This window comes from Physella acuta, unplaced genomic scaffold, assembly GCF_028476545.2.
Source record: "Physella acuta isolate Inbredline_101_S28 unplaced genomic scaffold, ASM2847654v3 ptg000714l, whole genome shotgun sequence".
Lineage (NCBI taxonomy): Eukaryota > Metazoa > Mollusca > Gastropoda > Physidae > Physella > Physella acuta.
The window spans coordinates 763,588-780,796 of NW_026732232.1; the positions used below are offsets into that span (position 1 = coordinate 763,588).

At 33.5% G+C, this 17,209-nt stretch overlaps 2 protein-coding genes across 8 annotated transcripts in view; one reads left to right on the forward strand and one right to left on the reverse strand.

Moving 5' to 3' along the window:
• Nucleotides 1-12,770, reverse strand: part of LOC131949799 (mRNA-decapping enzyme 1A) — a 54,039-nt gene extending 41,269 nt beyond the window's left edge. Inside the window, exons 1-3 of the mRNA XM_059311761.1 lie at nt 12,646-12,770; nt 11,907-12,095; nt 3,889-3,929 (exon numbers count right to left, since the gene is read on the reverse strand). Coding sequence (XP_059167744.1) covers nt 3,889-3,929; nt 11,907-12,029 — 164 coding nt within the window. The 5' untranslated portion in view covers nt 12,030-12,095; nt 12,646-12,770. The remainder of the gene's footprint in view (nt 1-3,888; nt 3,930-11,906; nt 12,096-12,645) is intronic.
• The window catches only part of LOC131949797 (muscle calcium channel subunit alpha-1), an 82,344-nt gene continuing 77,412 nt past the window's right edge, over nt 12,278-17,209 (forward strand). For all 7 annotated transcript variants that reach the window (XM_059311756.1, XM_059311753.1, XM_059311757.1 and 4 more), the window contains exons 1-3: nt 12,278-12,622; nt 15,210-15,621; nt 16,040-16,145. In XM_059311756.1, the coding sequence (XP_059167739.1) occupies nt 12,604-12,622; nt 15,210-15,621; nt 16,040-16,145 (537 nt within the window). In that variant the 5' untranslated portion in view covers nt 12,278-12,603. The remainder of the gene's footprint in view (nt 12,623-15,209; nt 15,622-16,039; nt 16,146-17,209) is intronic.

A 17,209-nucleotide genomic window follows, 5' to 3' on the forward strand; every position in this document is an offset into this window, starting at 1 on the left:
GTGATAGATATGTAGGTCGTGTATGGGGAAAACACAGCGCTAATAGGTTATCATGCACCGGCAATCAGTTGATGCATGCATTGGTGTTATACATCTACAGTAGGCAAGTGTAGACATACATCTACAGTAGGCAAGGCTAGACATACATCTACAGTAAGCAAATGTAAACATGCATCTACAGTAGGCAAATGTAGACATGCATCTACAGTAGGCAAATGTAGACATGCATCTACAGTAGGCAAGTGTAGACATACATCTACAGTAGGCAAGGCTAGACATACATCTACAGTAAGCAAATGTAAACATGCATCTACAGTAGGCAAATGTAGACATGCATCTACAGTAGGCAAATGTAGACATGCATCTACAGTAGGCAAATGTAAAATTACATCTACAGTAGGCCACAGAAGACATGTTATGTATCTAGGGAAGGCCACTTTATACATGTAATACAACTACAGGCCACTGTAGACATACATCTTCAGTAGGCCAGTGTAGCCATTTATCTCCAGTAGGCCACAGTAGATATGTTATATATCTACAGTAGGCCAGTGTAGACAGTTTAGAATGTATCTGATGGATAGGTCCAGTAGATCCATATCCTGATTTGATCTATGGAAAAGATGTAAGACACTGACTGATTTTACTTTAGCACAAAACATGTCTAAAACAAAGTCAGGTGGCATCCATGTTAGTTTTCCTCCCTGTCTGATGTACAGACAAGACATGATATATATATATCTGGAAATAATCATTTTAATTATCGGGGCCCATTTTTACGAGGGCAATAAGTATTTATGTATTAATATAGCTAGTTCCAAATATAAATTAAAGCTAAAAATCAATAACTCTTACAACAAAAAAAATAACAACTGGGCAGAACAACCATAAATCAAACCCCAATCTGTTTAACTTTATAGTGGGTTACCTGCATACACCTTATACACCTGTACTCAGCAAGCTACCTGCTCTAAAAATATTAGCCACCAGGACTTTGCTCACCCCTAGCCATAGGGATGGCATTTATCACATTTTGAAACAGCAGGGACCAAAGCTACATGTAGCTGTCAGCTAACATTTACCACATGTATGTATCGATGTCAGTTAACATGTAACTCAAAAAAAAAATGTTCACATCTAGTAATTAGTTGCTTTATAAATTATATCCTTACCACCCTTAATGCATGGCAGAAGTAAACTTAAGTTTATACTTACAATTAAACTTCCACTATTGATCCTAATTGATTAGTGGCAATCTGTTACACTTTACAGGAAACTACACTATACACAAGTTCATAATCTATTAATGCCATACTTCCCTTGGTAGAAATTAGTCTTCTTTTATAATATTTTCTTTGTTTACAATTTTTGTTTCCAATTTATTTAAAAATGACAACGCCAAACAAAAAATCTAACCAACTGACAGTTTTCAAAGTTTGTTACTGATTGCATCTGTCAAACAAATCCTCTAACTTGAAAAGTATAAATACTTTTTTTCAAGCTTCAGAGGAAAACAGAACAAATTTTGATTTGCATAAAACTTAGTTATGGCAAAGCACCTGCCATATAGGTAGCTAGTTCAGATTTTCAGTAGTTTACTTGACAATACAGATTTCCAAGATTTCCATAGGAAAACGGACTGTCTACAACACAAACCAATCTCTCACTAAGCCCAGCAACCTCCATTTAACCACTAATGCATCTCTTCACCACAAATGACAGCCTCTTCTCACACCACAAATCATGCCCATTCCCTCTAGGTCACCTATTTATGACATCCATGCAAGAAGGAGTGCACCATCTGCATCCCCTGAATATTTACATTAGTCAACAAAACACCAAAATAATTCAGTTTATTGGTTGTTGTTTTTTGTTGTTTAAACTAAAATTTGTTTTATATTTTGGCTGACAATATAATGTGAAAATATTTTAGGTAGTCCATGCTGATAAATGAATAAAATAATGAACTTCAAATCTAGTTTTGGAAGATTTGCCTAACATATCCAATTAAAAAATTGACAAGATTGTTGGAATCTAATTCTAATAGAAATAGCGAATATATTGTTAAAGCTAAAGACCATTGAAAATAATGCATTATAATGCATTAAACTTTTCAATCTAATATATAAAGCTCAATTCTGTATGTAAAAATACATGTTTGTCGTTGACATACTTAGATGGATTAAAGTGTTAGACTATTATCGTGCGCATTTGTCTAAATTTATGAGTTAAAAAATTACTATTGAAAGTGTTGGGAAATAATTTTCATTTTTCAAACTGATAGTAATAATTGTCGGCATGTTCATTAAACACAATTTAAAAAAAATATCATCTTTTACAAAAATTCTAATTATGTCTTTATTTAGTCCTATAGCACTTACTTCCCTTTGATAAATTAGGAAAACACAATTACTTCCCTTTATAAAACCATTGCATTAGTGGAAAAGAATTTACTTTTTATTACTTTGTTTTTGTGTTTTGGGAAAAAAAATAATTACATAATTAGCGGGGATTGATCAAGTGCAAATGTTGTAGGTATTTTACGGATAAGCTTGGAGTATTATAATTGTTCATTAAATTGAAACAGGCGCGTTCGTTTAAGTGAGTTCAAAAGACTATGAATAAGTTGGGGTACAATAGTCGTTCATTAAGCTAAAACAGGTGATTTCGCCCCGGGCGTTTATGTTCGCGTTAGTGTTTTCTTTGTGTTTAGGTGGGTTTGCGTTAGTGGTTGCGTTTTGATTTGGTTCGTTTTTGTTCTTTCTTTTTTCGTTTTTGTTTGTGTTTTTTTCTTTGGGTTTGTATTTGTGTTTTTGGTTGGTTTTGCGTTTGGATTTGGTTGGTTTTCATTTGCTTTTTCGTTGTTTTGTTTGTGTTGGTATTGGTGTTTGTGGTTGGGTTTGTTGTTAAGTTTTTGTTTTCGTTTGCTTTTTTGTTTGTTTTTTCTTTGTGTTTGTATTGGTGTTTGTGGTTGTGGTTGGGTTTGTTGTTAGGTTTTTGTTTTCGTTTGTATTTGTAATTATGTTAGCGTTATGTTTGCGTTTTGTTTGGTTGTGGTTTGGGTGGGCAATGCCGGGTTTATGATGATTACTAAACACACAATGAGTGGCTATTTTTTTTTACAGTGAAAGCTAAAGGTAAAGTACTCTGATTTAATTGTTAATGTGCCTTTTTAAATTCAAATACGTCTTGTATTTTTAGCACCATTTTTAAATAACAAATTACATTAAATTTATACATTTTTCTCTCTGAATAAACAGTTTAAAAATCTACACATATTGCAGAATATCTGATCTTGACTTGTGATATTGACAACTATGTGTGCATAAATAAATATACACACACACACACAGGCCTATGAATGTGTCAGTGTCACAGGAAGGTCCAGTGAGTTTTAGTAGAATAGAGATAAGGTGTGTGCCAAACTTTTATATTTTACAAGCACAATATAAATCAAAGAAAAACTAAATCTTATTTAAAGACTGCAGCTTGCACAAAATAATTCACTCAAATAATTGGAGCACACATGAATATTTTTGCAGCATTGTTATCATAAACAACAGAAAATTTTTAACAATTTGTTTCATTTCAACTCCATTACTTTTTCTTATTACTAGTTATTGTTACTAGTTATTATATTACAAAGCCACTAGCTTTGTAAAATAACATGTTAACAAATTAGATATTCAATATTATTTAATTTAAAAACTAAAATGTATTTATTTAACTAAAGACAGAAATATCAGTTTCCATAAAGATGTAACTATACAAACACATCATGTGTATGCTCAAAGGAAACCATCCACAAAATGTTATACTTGATTTATTCTACAGATAGCCTCCCTTGTGAAGAAACTATTGCACACACAAAAGAATTTCTAAACTTACCTTCTATACACAAACAGAGAGCCTTCAATATCAGTAACACTCTGGGGAAAAAAGGATTTTTAAATTTAATACATATTTGACAGCCAATGTTGGTTTAAAATTAGTCAACTTTACATGTGTAGTAGAAAAAAGTATCTAATTAAATACATTAAAATGCATAACCATTGGAGCATAAATAAATTACATTTTATTTTACTTTTCTAAAAAAAAAGGTATTTATTTTCTAATGTATGTTTGAAAATGAATCCAGTCTAAATAAGCCAAAAAGGTAAAACTACAAAAGACATAACATGATACAGTAGTGATCTGATAATTTGTTCAGTATTCACTAAGTGTATCCTTTACACAGAGAGGCTTATTAATAAACTTAGTTGTTTATTTTTAGTCAGAGCTTTTATACACTGCTGTACATTGTCAATAATAGGAAACAGATTTCTCTTAATGATTGAAACAGTTGAATGTTACAAATCAAGATTTTAGGATAATATAGCAAAGAAAGATAACCCATGATAAAATTATCTTGTGTAGTAGCTAATTGCTTATCCTTGCATTGCAAAGAAATAATAAATTCTTTAAATATATTTTGTAAATCAAGAAACATATCTTATTACAAACAGTATCACTATTATTATTAAATACCTTATATAATTATTATGATTATGAATTTTCATAATTTAGTAATTTTAAAATATCAATCTATAAGATAATAGAGCAAGCAGAATTCAGTTCAGTAATAACAAAAAATAAACGTTCTCGAATATTCTTATATGAAACAACAGGGGATGACAACTCGGGATATAGACATGATTTTTAATCTATTTTAAATACTTAAACTTTTTAAAAATAGAATAAAATCTCGTAGAAAAAAGAATTGCACACCAAGTAAATACCAAACAAAATGTGCATAATAGTGCGGAATATTAAAGTACTTTATAAATTCACACGCGTTTTTGAGAAATCAGAAATAGCGTAAATTACTACTTTCGGTAAGCAGAAGTTACTCAAAATTTGATAGATGGCAGAGAATTAGATCTTTTGTATGTGAAATTTCATTTATATATCTGAAATAGTGCTCAAGTTATAGGCGTTTGAAAAATACAAAGTAGTAAAAGTCCCACTTCTGGTTATGGGAAATCGCTCAAAAGTTTATATGGATTTACGATTTTGATATAATACTTATATATGAAGTTTCATTAACCTAGCTGTATCGGTACTCAAGTTATTGTGTTAACACACACACAGACAAGATTGCAAAACTATCTTTTTCTGAATGAAACGGAATTTATATAGAAAATATATACTTAACAGTGCTGTCGTCCCCCCACCCCCCCCCCCCAAAAAAAAAATTCAAGTGCACCCACAGAGAAAAAATGTTTGGAAGAAACACTGGACGTGTGGACGTGAAACAATTTAGACATGCACTGATGTAATGAAATCAAATTAGTTTTTTATGGTTTTGAGATAAGTGACTTTTTAAATTATACAGGTATTATGTAATTCATTTTTATTTTTACTTTTGGTCATCAAGTCAGTAGAATATATTTAGCATTTGTTTTAAATCCAAAACCCCAGATCTACCAAATGATAAAAGTTAAGTATATATATATTATATACACAAAGAGACAAAGTGTAAGTATAGCATATAAATAGATTATAACTTAGTTTATGTGCACTGCATCAATCATTTAAAATTTCTTTAAAACACTTAACACACCTGAAAAATTGAACATTAACCTCAGAGTTAAAATATATGTTACGAGCCGGCCCGCGGCGTAACATACGCCGCTATTTAGTTGTTTCTAATTTTCAATAATTCATAATTTGTGAATTCGACAGTACCAACGCTGACACTGAAAATATTTCTTTAAAACACTATAAGTAGCTCGTTAAGGACCATAACCCCCCCCCCTCCCCCCCCTACGTTTAAAATCGTTGGCTCTGCTTGTAAACATTTAGAGTGAACACAGCTCACTAAAACCATGTAGGGGTGGGGAGGTAGGGAGAGCGTTTGCAGCTTGTTTTCTAACGGCTCGAAGAGGAGAATTATATATATATAGATTCCAATAACTTATTATTTAAATTGAAAGAAAAGAAAACCATGAAATGCCTAAAAGGAACAATATTTAAGTTGTGTCCCTTTAAAAATCAGATTACAAGCAGTAATAGGAAATACAATAAATTATGCTACATCTTGAATAAAGATAAAAAACAACTTAAAATATTTCTGTTTTATATTTTAAGTAGTTTTTGTATTAGTGCTGTTGATTAATTTAATTTTAAAATTTTAATTTATACAGAAGTGATTTGGTGATGTCTTATTTGATTACCTGATCCACACACGTTGCGAAAATGCCCCAAAAAAAAACCCATCAGTTTTCAAAATTTCAATTCAAACATAACCAGTGAATAATAGACCCATACTTAAACCACCAGCTACCAATTTAGAGGACTTTAGCTTGTTTTAGACTAAATTAATAATTTATTATTACTCAAAGCCATGGCACTGCACACATTTCCATTACAACCCTATTATATCACCCTTATGGTATCATGGAATAAAAAAAAAGGTTTTGGTGACGGTCTTATAAAAAAACAGCTGATATTTTTTTCTTTTTTTTGAGACTGATAAACCTGATAATGCTCCACTTACTCGCTTATTTTTGTACCTACTCTGTTGATATTTTAAAAGTTCTATTATTTTAAATGTAACCTCATTAATTAAGCCTTCATACTCCAAAGCAAATTTTAAAATTTCCCAACCCTGCCACCTATAGTTTGTTTTGATAACATGTAAAAACCTCAGTTTTGTTAGGTGTTGGTAAATTGAGAGACGCAAAATGGCGAGGCAGTAGTAAATTGCAAGAAGGGTGCGAAAACCGCCTGTCACATAACATTTTTGTCGCACATCCTACCACCACCCGATACTTACAATGGGTCAGGGTAAAATGCAAACGTGTAAAAGTTCCCTTCTCAAACCTGAAGTGAAGTAGAGTTCACTTGTTTCTGTGACCTTTGCTTACGAAGAGATGGTGTGGTCAGCATCATGCCCAGCCGCCTTTACTTTCCCTAATGTGAGTTAGGTACCCATCAGAGTTGGGTGGACTCAGGGACAGTCTACTGACTTGAACCCGGATTCTAACTCGAGACTTACGAGTTAGCAGTCCAGCTCTCTACCCCTCTCTAAAACACACCCAATTTATAACAAACTTTGATTCATATTTCAAAGAAGTTTAGTTTGTACTGTTTTAACCTCAAATATTCTGTCGCTAGACATGCTGATGATTTATCAACTTCTTTTATGTGGAACACTGAAGCCACCCAATATATCACCTTAGATAGATTCGCTGCAGCTGCAAACATAATGTATTGTTCCAAAGAAATTTTGTATTATTACCACCGCCCATGAATAATTTTTTCATCATATAAATATCAATTTTGTTGATTTTTATAATTGTTTATAATGACTTTCAAAAATTTGTAATGCGTCGTCTGTTTAAAGACGCCGATTCGAAGCACAGCAGAGCGGTTCAGTCGGACAGTGGTGGGTGCGCCATGTTTAGATTTGCGGATCACTTCAAAATCAAAGTCTATAGACGTCCTTATTATAGGGCCTTATAGGACATATCATACATATAAATAAACGTTGAGATTTCAGGATTACAGTTCAGGATTCAAATTAAAAATTGGTCCATAAACAGCCCAAATAACTTAGTTTAACTTTGCAGTCCGATATCTTTGAAAGTATCTTTGAAAGTATTCAACCTAGTTTGACCATGAACCCTGAGCATTATACGAGTACATTTAATAAATTTTTCTACCAGCATTTGCCGTTCTAGTACAAAAATTCGAAGAGTCCATAGACTCAAAATAACACCCTCCTTTTAAAAAGGCGAGAAAGCCTCCGCCCTAACTGGCACGTCACCATGAAGTGCGGCGAAGGGTAAAATTCAATCTGAGATTTCTTCTACGTCTAAAATAATACAGAAATCAAACTTATACAGTTTAAAGGTTGTTCAATTATGAGACAAATGATGCATAACATATTAACATAAACAAAAAAAATCATGCAAAAATAATGTTGAACATGCAGGGGGCAGGGAAAAGCGATTTGTCCCATTTTTTCGACAGCCGCACTGGCTTGGCTAATGCATAGCATTTTGTTCTTGCAATTTCGGGTTTAGCAATTTACCAACACCCCATATTGCCAGTGGAAAAAGTATAGTATATCTAAGAAAGTCCCTGAAACTGAAACTAAGTAGAAAATCTTTGAAAGTCATTTGTCCCGTGTGTAAACAGTAAAGTTGTTATAAATGGGCCCCACCTCCAGGTTTGTGAGGGATACTAGATCTAGTCTACTAATTTTTTTAGTTTTTGAATGGTAGATTTTCCTGAGCTAATTCTGTGTAAATTTTTACCAAAATGCCTTACAAAACGACTGACATGGGCTAGATTCAAATATAATCTAGAGTGAAGTTCCACGCGCTGTAAAAACCATGATGCTGCTATCGTCTGTTAATGGCTTCGTATAATATTTGTTCTGATGTTTTATACAAAACTACCAATATCTGCTGTACACATGTCCATTTCTAAATATCTCCAGGTCAATGTCTTTTGTTTTTGTGATGACTCAAGGGACGCAACTATAATAATCATAACACAAGGGACGGTACAATCACTAACAAGACATAACGTAACATTTGCTTATACATGCTTGTATGTAGTGACACAAACTAGATCTAGAAGAAGTGAATGATCGAAATAATTTATAACAACAGAAAAATTTAGAAACTATTTAGATTCTAGACTTAGCTTCAAGCTTGAAATATAGAGCATCTAGTCTAGCCCAAGTCGTTGGTGAAGCAGTGAGGGTAAACCACCCTAATCCTTACCCAAACTGCGGCCACCCCAATTTCACCTCTCAGGTTGCTTTAATAGTAGTATTTCTCTCTAACTTGGATGCGTGGTCGGTTGCTAACAACAATATGGCGCCCGGACCGGCCGGCTGATTTCCGGTGATTTTTCGGCCAAATTCCAGAGACCTTCAACTAATTACATTTAAAAATGTTTACCACGCGCAAAATGGCGGGATTTCCGTGTCATAACAACAAACCATAAGTGGCAGGGTTAGATATGCCAGAAAAGCATTTTAAAATTTGGTTTGGAGAACGGAGGCTAAATTCAAAAGTTGGTTTCATTAAAATTAATAGAATTTAAAAAATATCAACAGTGTAGGTACAGAAATGAGCGAGAACGTAAAGCATTATTAGTTTTATCAGTCTATGAAAAAAGAAATCAAATATTGTGAGCTGTTTTTTTATAAGACCGGCGTCCATATCACAACCAATTTATTTTTATTTTTTAAAAACCACGTGACCGCTATTTGGTGATCACTAGTGAGGAACTCTTGTGCATGGAGTCTAACCTGATTTGTGGTTTTCTTTAGCTTCAAGCTTAAGAAGAGTTGTCATGGAGAGATGTGTTGGACATGGTAGTGATTGACAATAAATATTAAATTAACTAATTTAGTTCAAAACGAACTAAAAACTCCAAAGTTAGTGCCTAATGGATTAAATATGGATGTCTATTATTCAGTGGTCATGTTTAAATTGATAATTGCGTAAATTCTAGATTTAGTGAGAAAAACTATTTAATAGCCTTAGCTATAGTATTTACAGGGTCCCGCACATATGTAGAAGCTATTTACTAGTCTGGCGCATTGCTTAGATGGCAGGATTGACCTCTGACCCTGAAACGTCACGCATCGTTTTCTGACGGTTTTTCCGTTTATTTTAGGGGTCCCATCCACGACAAATGAAAAAACTGTTTATATCGCAAATTCTCATCATTATTTTAATGCAAATTGCTAATAAAATGGATAATATGCCTTAGAATGCCAGAAAAAATCGCAAGATTCGTGTTTGTAAATAATGAGAGGATTTCTAGTGGAGCACTCTCCGTAAAAACTGAACCGCCGCCAAAAACGACCGACTAACGGGGAAAACGGCTCGACTAACTGTACATTAATATATAATTGATATATTTATCATGTATATTTACAGTATTTTTGATTACTTTTTCTAAAATCTTCCTCGAGGATGAGGTACCCACGCTGACATTTCTATCCGCTATTTTAAGTATCATGACGTCATTGTTACGCTAGTTGCCAGACTGAAACAACTAGTTTTTGTTTTTTACGGAATGAACTGTTAAGTCTAGTATTTTAATTATAAATCAATTGTAGCATGTGTGGAAAAAGTAAAATTATAGACATTATTATTGTATTAGTAATTTTATTAGTATATTGATTTTTCCTTCACTGTGGGCCGACCGTTGCTGCATTCGTGACCGGTGGTTGACCTCGTCAACGCCGCGTGGCCTATTCGTTTATATAATCAGTGTTGCTCGTTCAGTGGCCTTTTTCATAGCTAGGCCTAATTACGGGCGATTTTTAGACTTAATTGATTGGCCGTTAGCCTTTTTCATTGCTGCGTATTGTAAAAAATGCTCGTTCAGCGGCCTTTTTTTTGGCGCTAAATAATCTGTTTACGGGCATTTTAAGCGTTTATTTATTTATTTTTTTAAGCTAGACGTAGATCTAGTTTAAAAAATATTTTTTTTATACAGCTGGCTGTCTAGCATGCCTGATATCCGAACTTAAAAAAAAAATGACCGAACTAAAAAAAATGACCAGAAGTAGGGAAGTAGGTCACTTTTTCAATTTGCTTGAAGAAGAGGGGGGGGGGGGGGGAGAGAGAAGTGAAGACACCGACCATCTCGTGTACGCGTGTTCATTCTATGACGTGTACTGTAGGCCTGCTGAAGTCACGGTGACCCCGCGATCGTGGTGGGATTTTTCATCCACAGGATAGTAAACATAAGCAAGCAATCACGCGAGTGACGATGTTTGGAGATTTTATTTTTTAAAAAAAATCACATACGTCATGTTTTCAAGATGAAAAAAATGTAATGTAAAAAAAAAAAGACACTAATACCATGTATGAACCTCAGCTGCCACACTGTTGACTCAATATAATGTGATTGAGTGTAAAATGTATTTGCATTTATAAACTATCTTAACTATTACTATCATATTATTTTATGCATATTTATTATTTAAAATTAGAATTTGAAATAAAAATATTTATTATGGTCGTTTGATTTATGTAGGTGTTCATTATTTCTTAAAATGGTATGAATAAAATGTAGAGTAGAATTTAATAAATAATAAAATAACTAGATCTAAGTTTTATTATCAACCAGTTGCTTTTTGTTATTTTCCGGTGAGTAAATGACCTAAGCTGACGCAATTACCATGGCGGGAATTAAAAGCTCGTGCACACAAGTTCACGGCGTCATGTTATGCCGGTCCAGGAGCAAGATTCTTGTTTTGTCATTCATTTTCCATTCTAGCTAAATTTTCAAATTCTCTTTTTTCTCGTCAACCGAATAAGCTAGATATTTAAATGTGGTGTCAAATGTTCTCTTAAGGGGTAAGGAACTTAATGGTGTATTTGAAATAACAGAATATTTTATTTTAAAAAATCCATAATTCAACCTACTATTTACAGTTAACCTAATTATAAAAAGCTTTGATTGGTTGGTTTTATTCGTCTCATCCCGGACCTAGTGTTTGCATCCGGGGAACTGGGATCACCGGCTGTCGTCATACCTCAACTTAAAAATTTAAAAACTTGTCTTCCAGAAGGAGAAAACAAAAGAATTTGACCTGGATAGATTTAGAAATGGACATGCGGACAGCAGATACCGGTAGTTTGTAATAAAACATCCAAACAATTATTATACAAAGCAATGAACAGACGATGACCGCTTCGTGGCTTGACCGCGCAGATGAAATCTACTCTAGATAAGATCGAGATTTACTCACAGTTACAGACAGTAGCATAGCCTGCTGCTAGCCAGCTAACAACTCGAATTCTGATCTCTAGCTAGCCCAAACGTCCAGTCTAATGAAAATGATTTTTTTCAAAAGCAGGTTTAATTACATAAAAATATTTTACCCATTTCGACATCTGTTGTGAAAACTTGTAGAGAGTAACTTTCACAGCTTTGTCGATAATTTCCGTTATGTACGGATCTCTTTGCTGTAATGCAGCTAGATTCATACGGCTTTCTTCCGCCATGTTGGCTTCTATACATGGCGCAGCAAATTCTGAGCGGGCTGCTATTTCCTCTTGCCTTGCAAAACCCTAAACAAAAATTAAAACAAGTACCCAAAAATTTCCATTTTAATTTTACATTGTTTTAATTACAAAACCTGCCTTATAATCAATCGTTATATAATTTACATTTTACCGTAAACACTAAAGAAAATGCCTTCCAAAACGTACCGCTAATCTATTTAAATCGTTTTTATTATGCGGCTAGGCTGCAATAAAGGACGGGCGTGCGGTTAATCCCGTATCAAATCTAGTTACATTCACTATTTATTTTAAGTGTGCAGTTGTGTTATTAAAATCTTGTTTTGTAATAAACATGAAGTGATTTTCCAAAGCTTACGAGACATTGTATCGATCGCATCAGAAACTTTGATAAAATAAAACTTATTGAAGAACGAGTCGGAATAGTGATGCCCGGATGCAAGATGGAATATATTCTTCGTCAATTTATTTAAGATTTTATCTTTGTGAAAATGGATGAAATAATGAGATAAAAATAAATTCTGTTTAGGAACAACCCCTTATCTGGTTCCTAATAATGGCGAATTCGCCAACAGGTTTGTATAATTAATACACTTACTATGTTTAGATATGGTCAAGTTACACGGGTCTGCTTGTTCTCGACGTGAGTACCGATACACATGAACATACCAAACGTGAGTCGAGTGACCCTCGGCTCACAAGTTAGCGAGCCAGTTTGACAGCAATTTAAAGTATGGAATTTAAAAGTACGTTTTGAAATATGAAAAATTAACTTCACGTGTGTCTTTTGTAATTTAAAAGGACCTGTAGTTATTTTATGGAATGAGGTTAAACGTGTATTTTTAAATATTGATTTTGATTTATTAATGGCGTTGGCTAGGCAGACGTGTGGTTTTCTAGACCAACTAGGTCAGTCACCTTTTTAACGTATTTCAAAAATAATGTGTATCCGAACTTTTTTTCCCTCTCAATTGTTTAAAAACCTATCACTAGATCCATGTGCTTTTGTTTAGCACTGGTTTAGTTTACATTTCATTAAAATTAAAATGTAACTAAGCACGGTCAACCTTATAAATGGAAGAAAATCATCCAAGCTGGCATTGTGATTGTTCTATAAAAAAGGGACCATGACAATACAACACAACACAAATGGGGTGGGTTGGTGGTTTATCCTTTTGTTTTATTTTAGGCCTATATATATATATATATATATATATATATATATATATATATATAGGCCTATATATATATATATATATATATATATATATATGGGGTGTAGTCCTGGTATAGGAGCATTGTCTTAGACCCTATAGCACTTTATTTTCTTTATCTTTATTTTTGTAAACATTTTGCCTTCTAGAATGAGTAGATGAACAGTTCAAGACACATACATATTTTAAAGATGTCATGAATGATTTTCCCCTAAAACTACATGTGATTATCCTGTGTGTGTGAGGGGAGAGGGGTTATGATAGCGGTGGTTTAAGAAATGAAAATGGTTTGGGAGAAGGGCATGATTTCTATCAAGCATCTCTCCAGGGCACTGCTTCCTCCCCTAAACAAAATAAAAAAAATACATAGGCCTCCTTTATCCTGTGATTTTATAAAGTGTGTCATCTTCGCCCCCATCCCCCCCCCCCCCCACCCCCGTTTCATATGCCAAAAGATATGATCTAAGGAATTGTTTTAGGCCCATATAAAACAATTAATTGCTGTTGTGGTGACCAGATGACTTTGTTTACTGAGTGGTGACCAGATGACTTTGTTCACTAAGTGGTGACCAGATGACTTTGTTCACTGAGTGGTGACCAGATGACTTTGTTCACTGAGTGGTGACCAGATGACTTTGTTCACTGAGTGGTGATCATATGACTTTGTTCACTGAGTGGTGACCAGATGACTTTGTTCACTGAGTGGTGACCAGATGACTTTGTTCACTGAGTGGTGACCATATGACTTTGTTCACTGAGTGGTGACCAGATGACTTTGTTCACTGTGTGGTGACCAGATGACTTTGTTCACTGAGTGGTGACCAGATGACTTTGTTCACTAAGTGGTGACCAGATGACTTTGTTCACTAAGTGGTGACAAGATGACTTTGTTCACTGAGTGGTGCCACAATTTTCTGCTGTGAAACAGTTAATCTACGTAGGTCAGACTTATCCTTTTTCAAAAATGCTCAAAAGTGTGCATTGTTTGACCAAAAATAAATCTACATAACTATCCAAATAGGATACATTTTATTTATTCAAAACTGATTATTTTTATATTGTAATTTTATAAAGTTGTTTTTTACTTTCATAATAGCTGGAGTATTTAAGGTTTCCCAATACAACAAAATATAGTTGTATCTAAAAGCACATTGCTTTTGTATTGTATTGACAAAAAATGATAGTTAATGTTTTATAATGTTATTCTCCCGTACATAATATTTTATTAAATACAAAGTAATCTAAAATTGCTTTCTCATAGAAACACAGCAAATATATCCTTTTAAGTTAAAAAAAAAGTATTTTAAAACTAAAACTGTAGAATCATCATATTATATCTGTTAAGTTATATTAAGTTAAGTTAAGATCATGTTTGTACAATTTTTAATACAAAAATCAATGCTTTATAATGAAACATTATTTAACCTGGGTCCCAACAATTTCCAAAAGGCCTCTATTTTATATATATATATATATATATATATATATATATATATATATATATATATATATATATATATATATATGTATGTATATATATGTATATTTATATTTTAATTATTTAATAAAGCTGATTTTTGTGATTAAGATTCATTAGAAAATGGTGTTTACATTTAATTCCAATATATCAGAGTTAGCTGTTTTACAAGATGTGAGAATAGAAAAATAAAAGAGATGAAAGTAAACGTTTGAGCTGTTATAAAATAATTATTTTAATTTAATTGTTGTTACCATCGTTTAAATATAATTTTTTCAGTAGTATGAATTTGTTCTGATTGAACTCAAGCTTAGTATTGTTTTTGCTTAAGGATTTGAAACTTATGTTGACTTGATATAAGAGCTAGTCTGAGAATAAAGATATGCACTATATGCACTAAATATAAGAAGACCTATGTTACGATTAGCTTCTTCATCATGGAAATACTTAATTTTTCCGTCTCTTTCTCAGGGGTCAACCATGATCAGCCACCTGGTCCCAAACGAGAGATTGGTGGAGGAGGGGGACACAGTCCAAGTAGATCTGTCAACTCACCTCCAAAGCCAGTTGGTGGTGGGGGAGGTGGTGAAGACCCTGGGGGAGGAGCTGGAGGCGGCTCTGGATATAAACCTCTTGGTCCCCAGAATACATCAGCGGTCGCTAGTGTTGTTGGTGGCCTTGCTTTGAATACAACAGACTCAGGTAGAGCTTTAAGCACCGGCTGGAGTACAGCCCTTGCTGCAGCTCAAGGAGCGGCCACTGTACGAAAGCGAGCCAACATGAGGAAACAACAAAACCAAAATGTTCGCCCTGCGCGGGCGCTCTTTTGTATGACTTTGAAAAATCCTATACGCAAATTTTGTATACAAGTTGCAGAATACAAATATCCTTTTTTTTAAAAAATAGAGATTTTATCAAATCCAGAATTTTAAAAGCATTTAAATTTTATTGTTTGTGGTTATTTAAGCATATCTGTTGATGTTTCTTTTTAAATTTTATTGTTTGTGGTTATTTAGGCATATCTGTTGATGTTTCTTTTTAAATTTTATTGTTTGTGGTTATTTAGGCCTATCTGTTGATGTTTCTTTTTAAAAAAAAATTGTTTTATTGAGTTGTTATTGTGTTTTGTACACTACCATAATTACAGCTTCCGTTGTTTTTTTTTATGCTAGTGACAACTTATTTAATATGGCAATCTTCTATTAATTATCATCTGATATTTAGGTTTTACAATTACCAATTTAAAATGATTAATGACTTTACTAGACACATTCATACATCATTTCCTTAATTAAAATTACAGCATTTGAGTTTTTGGTATTGATCACCATTTTTTCTAATTGTGTTGCTCTTGCTATTTATACACCATACCCCCAAGGTGATTCTAATTATGTCAACTCTGCTCTAGTAAGTATTTTTGTAATAAATGCATGCCTCACATAGATTCATGCAACTGTATATCTTTATCTGTCTTACTGCACTTAGCATCTTTTTAGATCAGTGAAAGTTGTTTAAATTTGCTGATATCATAAGCTATGTTGAATTAGTGTTCAGATAATTAAAGTAATTAAAAAATTCAATGGGTTAATAACACAGCTTCTAATTGCACACATTTCTATGTGCATTATAAAGTCAGTATAATTTATTACATGATATCCCATAGTTTATTGATAAATCAGGCAGTACTCTGTGGCTAATGTAAGAGGATTAATTATATATCCAGAAGGAATCAGAAAGTTGTTTATTTAAAAAAATCATCAGGTATAAAAATGAGAAAAAAAATATTTGAAGACAGATTAATTATAGTTGCTGCTGAATAAATAAGAAAATAATTTTTCTCATGAGCTGATTCTTATGATTGTCCCATAAATAATTCTTACTCCTTTCCCCTATCAACTTATTTCTTCTTAGTTTCATGAACACATTTTGTTTGTCATTCAATGAACATATAATGTTTGCATTCTTCTCTGTCCCACCACCAAATTCTTCTCTGTCCCACCACCAAAATCTTCTCTGTCTCACCACCAAAATCTTCTTTGTCTCACCTTCCAAAATCTTCTCTGTCCCACCACCAAATTCTTCTCTGTCCCACCACCAAATTCTTCTCTGTCCCACCACCAAATTCTTCTGTCTCACCACCAAAATCTTCTCTGTCCCACCACCAAATTCTTCTGTCTCACCACCAAAATCTTCTCTGTCCCACCACCAAATTCCTCTCTGTCCCACCACCAAATTCTTCTCTATCCCAACAACTGTCTCACCACCAAAATCTTCTCTGTCCCACCACCAAAATCTTCTCTGTCTCACCACCAAAATCTTCTCTGTCCCACCACCAAATTCTTCTCTGTCCCAACAACTGTCCCACCACCAAATTCTTCTCTGTCTTACCACCAAATTCTTCTCTGTCCCAACAACTGTCCCACCACCAAAATCTTCTCTGTCCCACCACCAAAATCATCTCTGTCTCACCA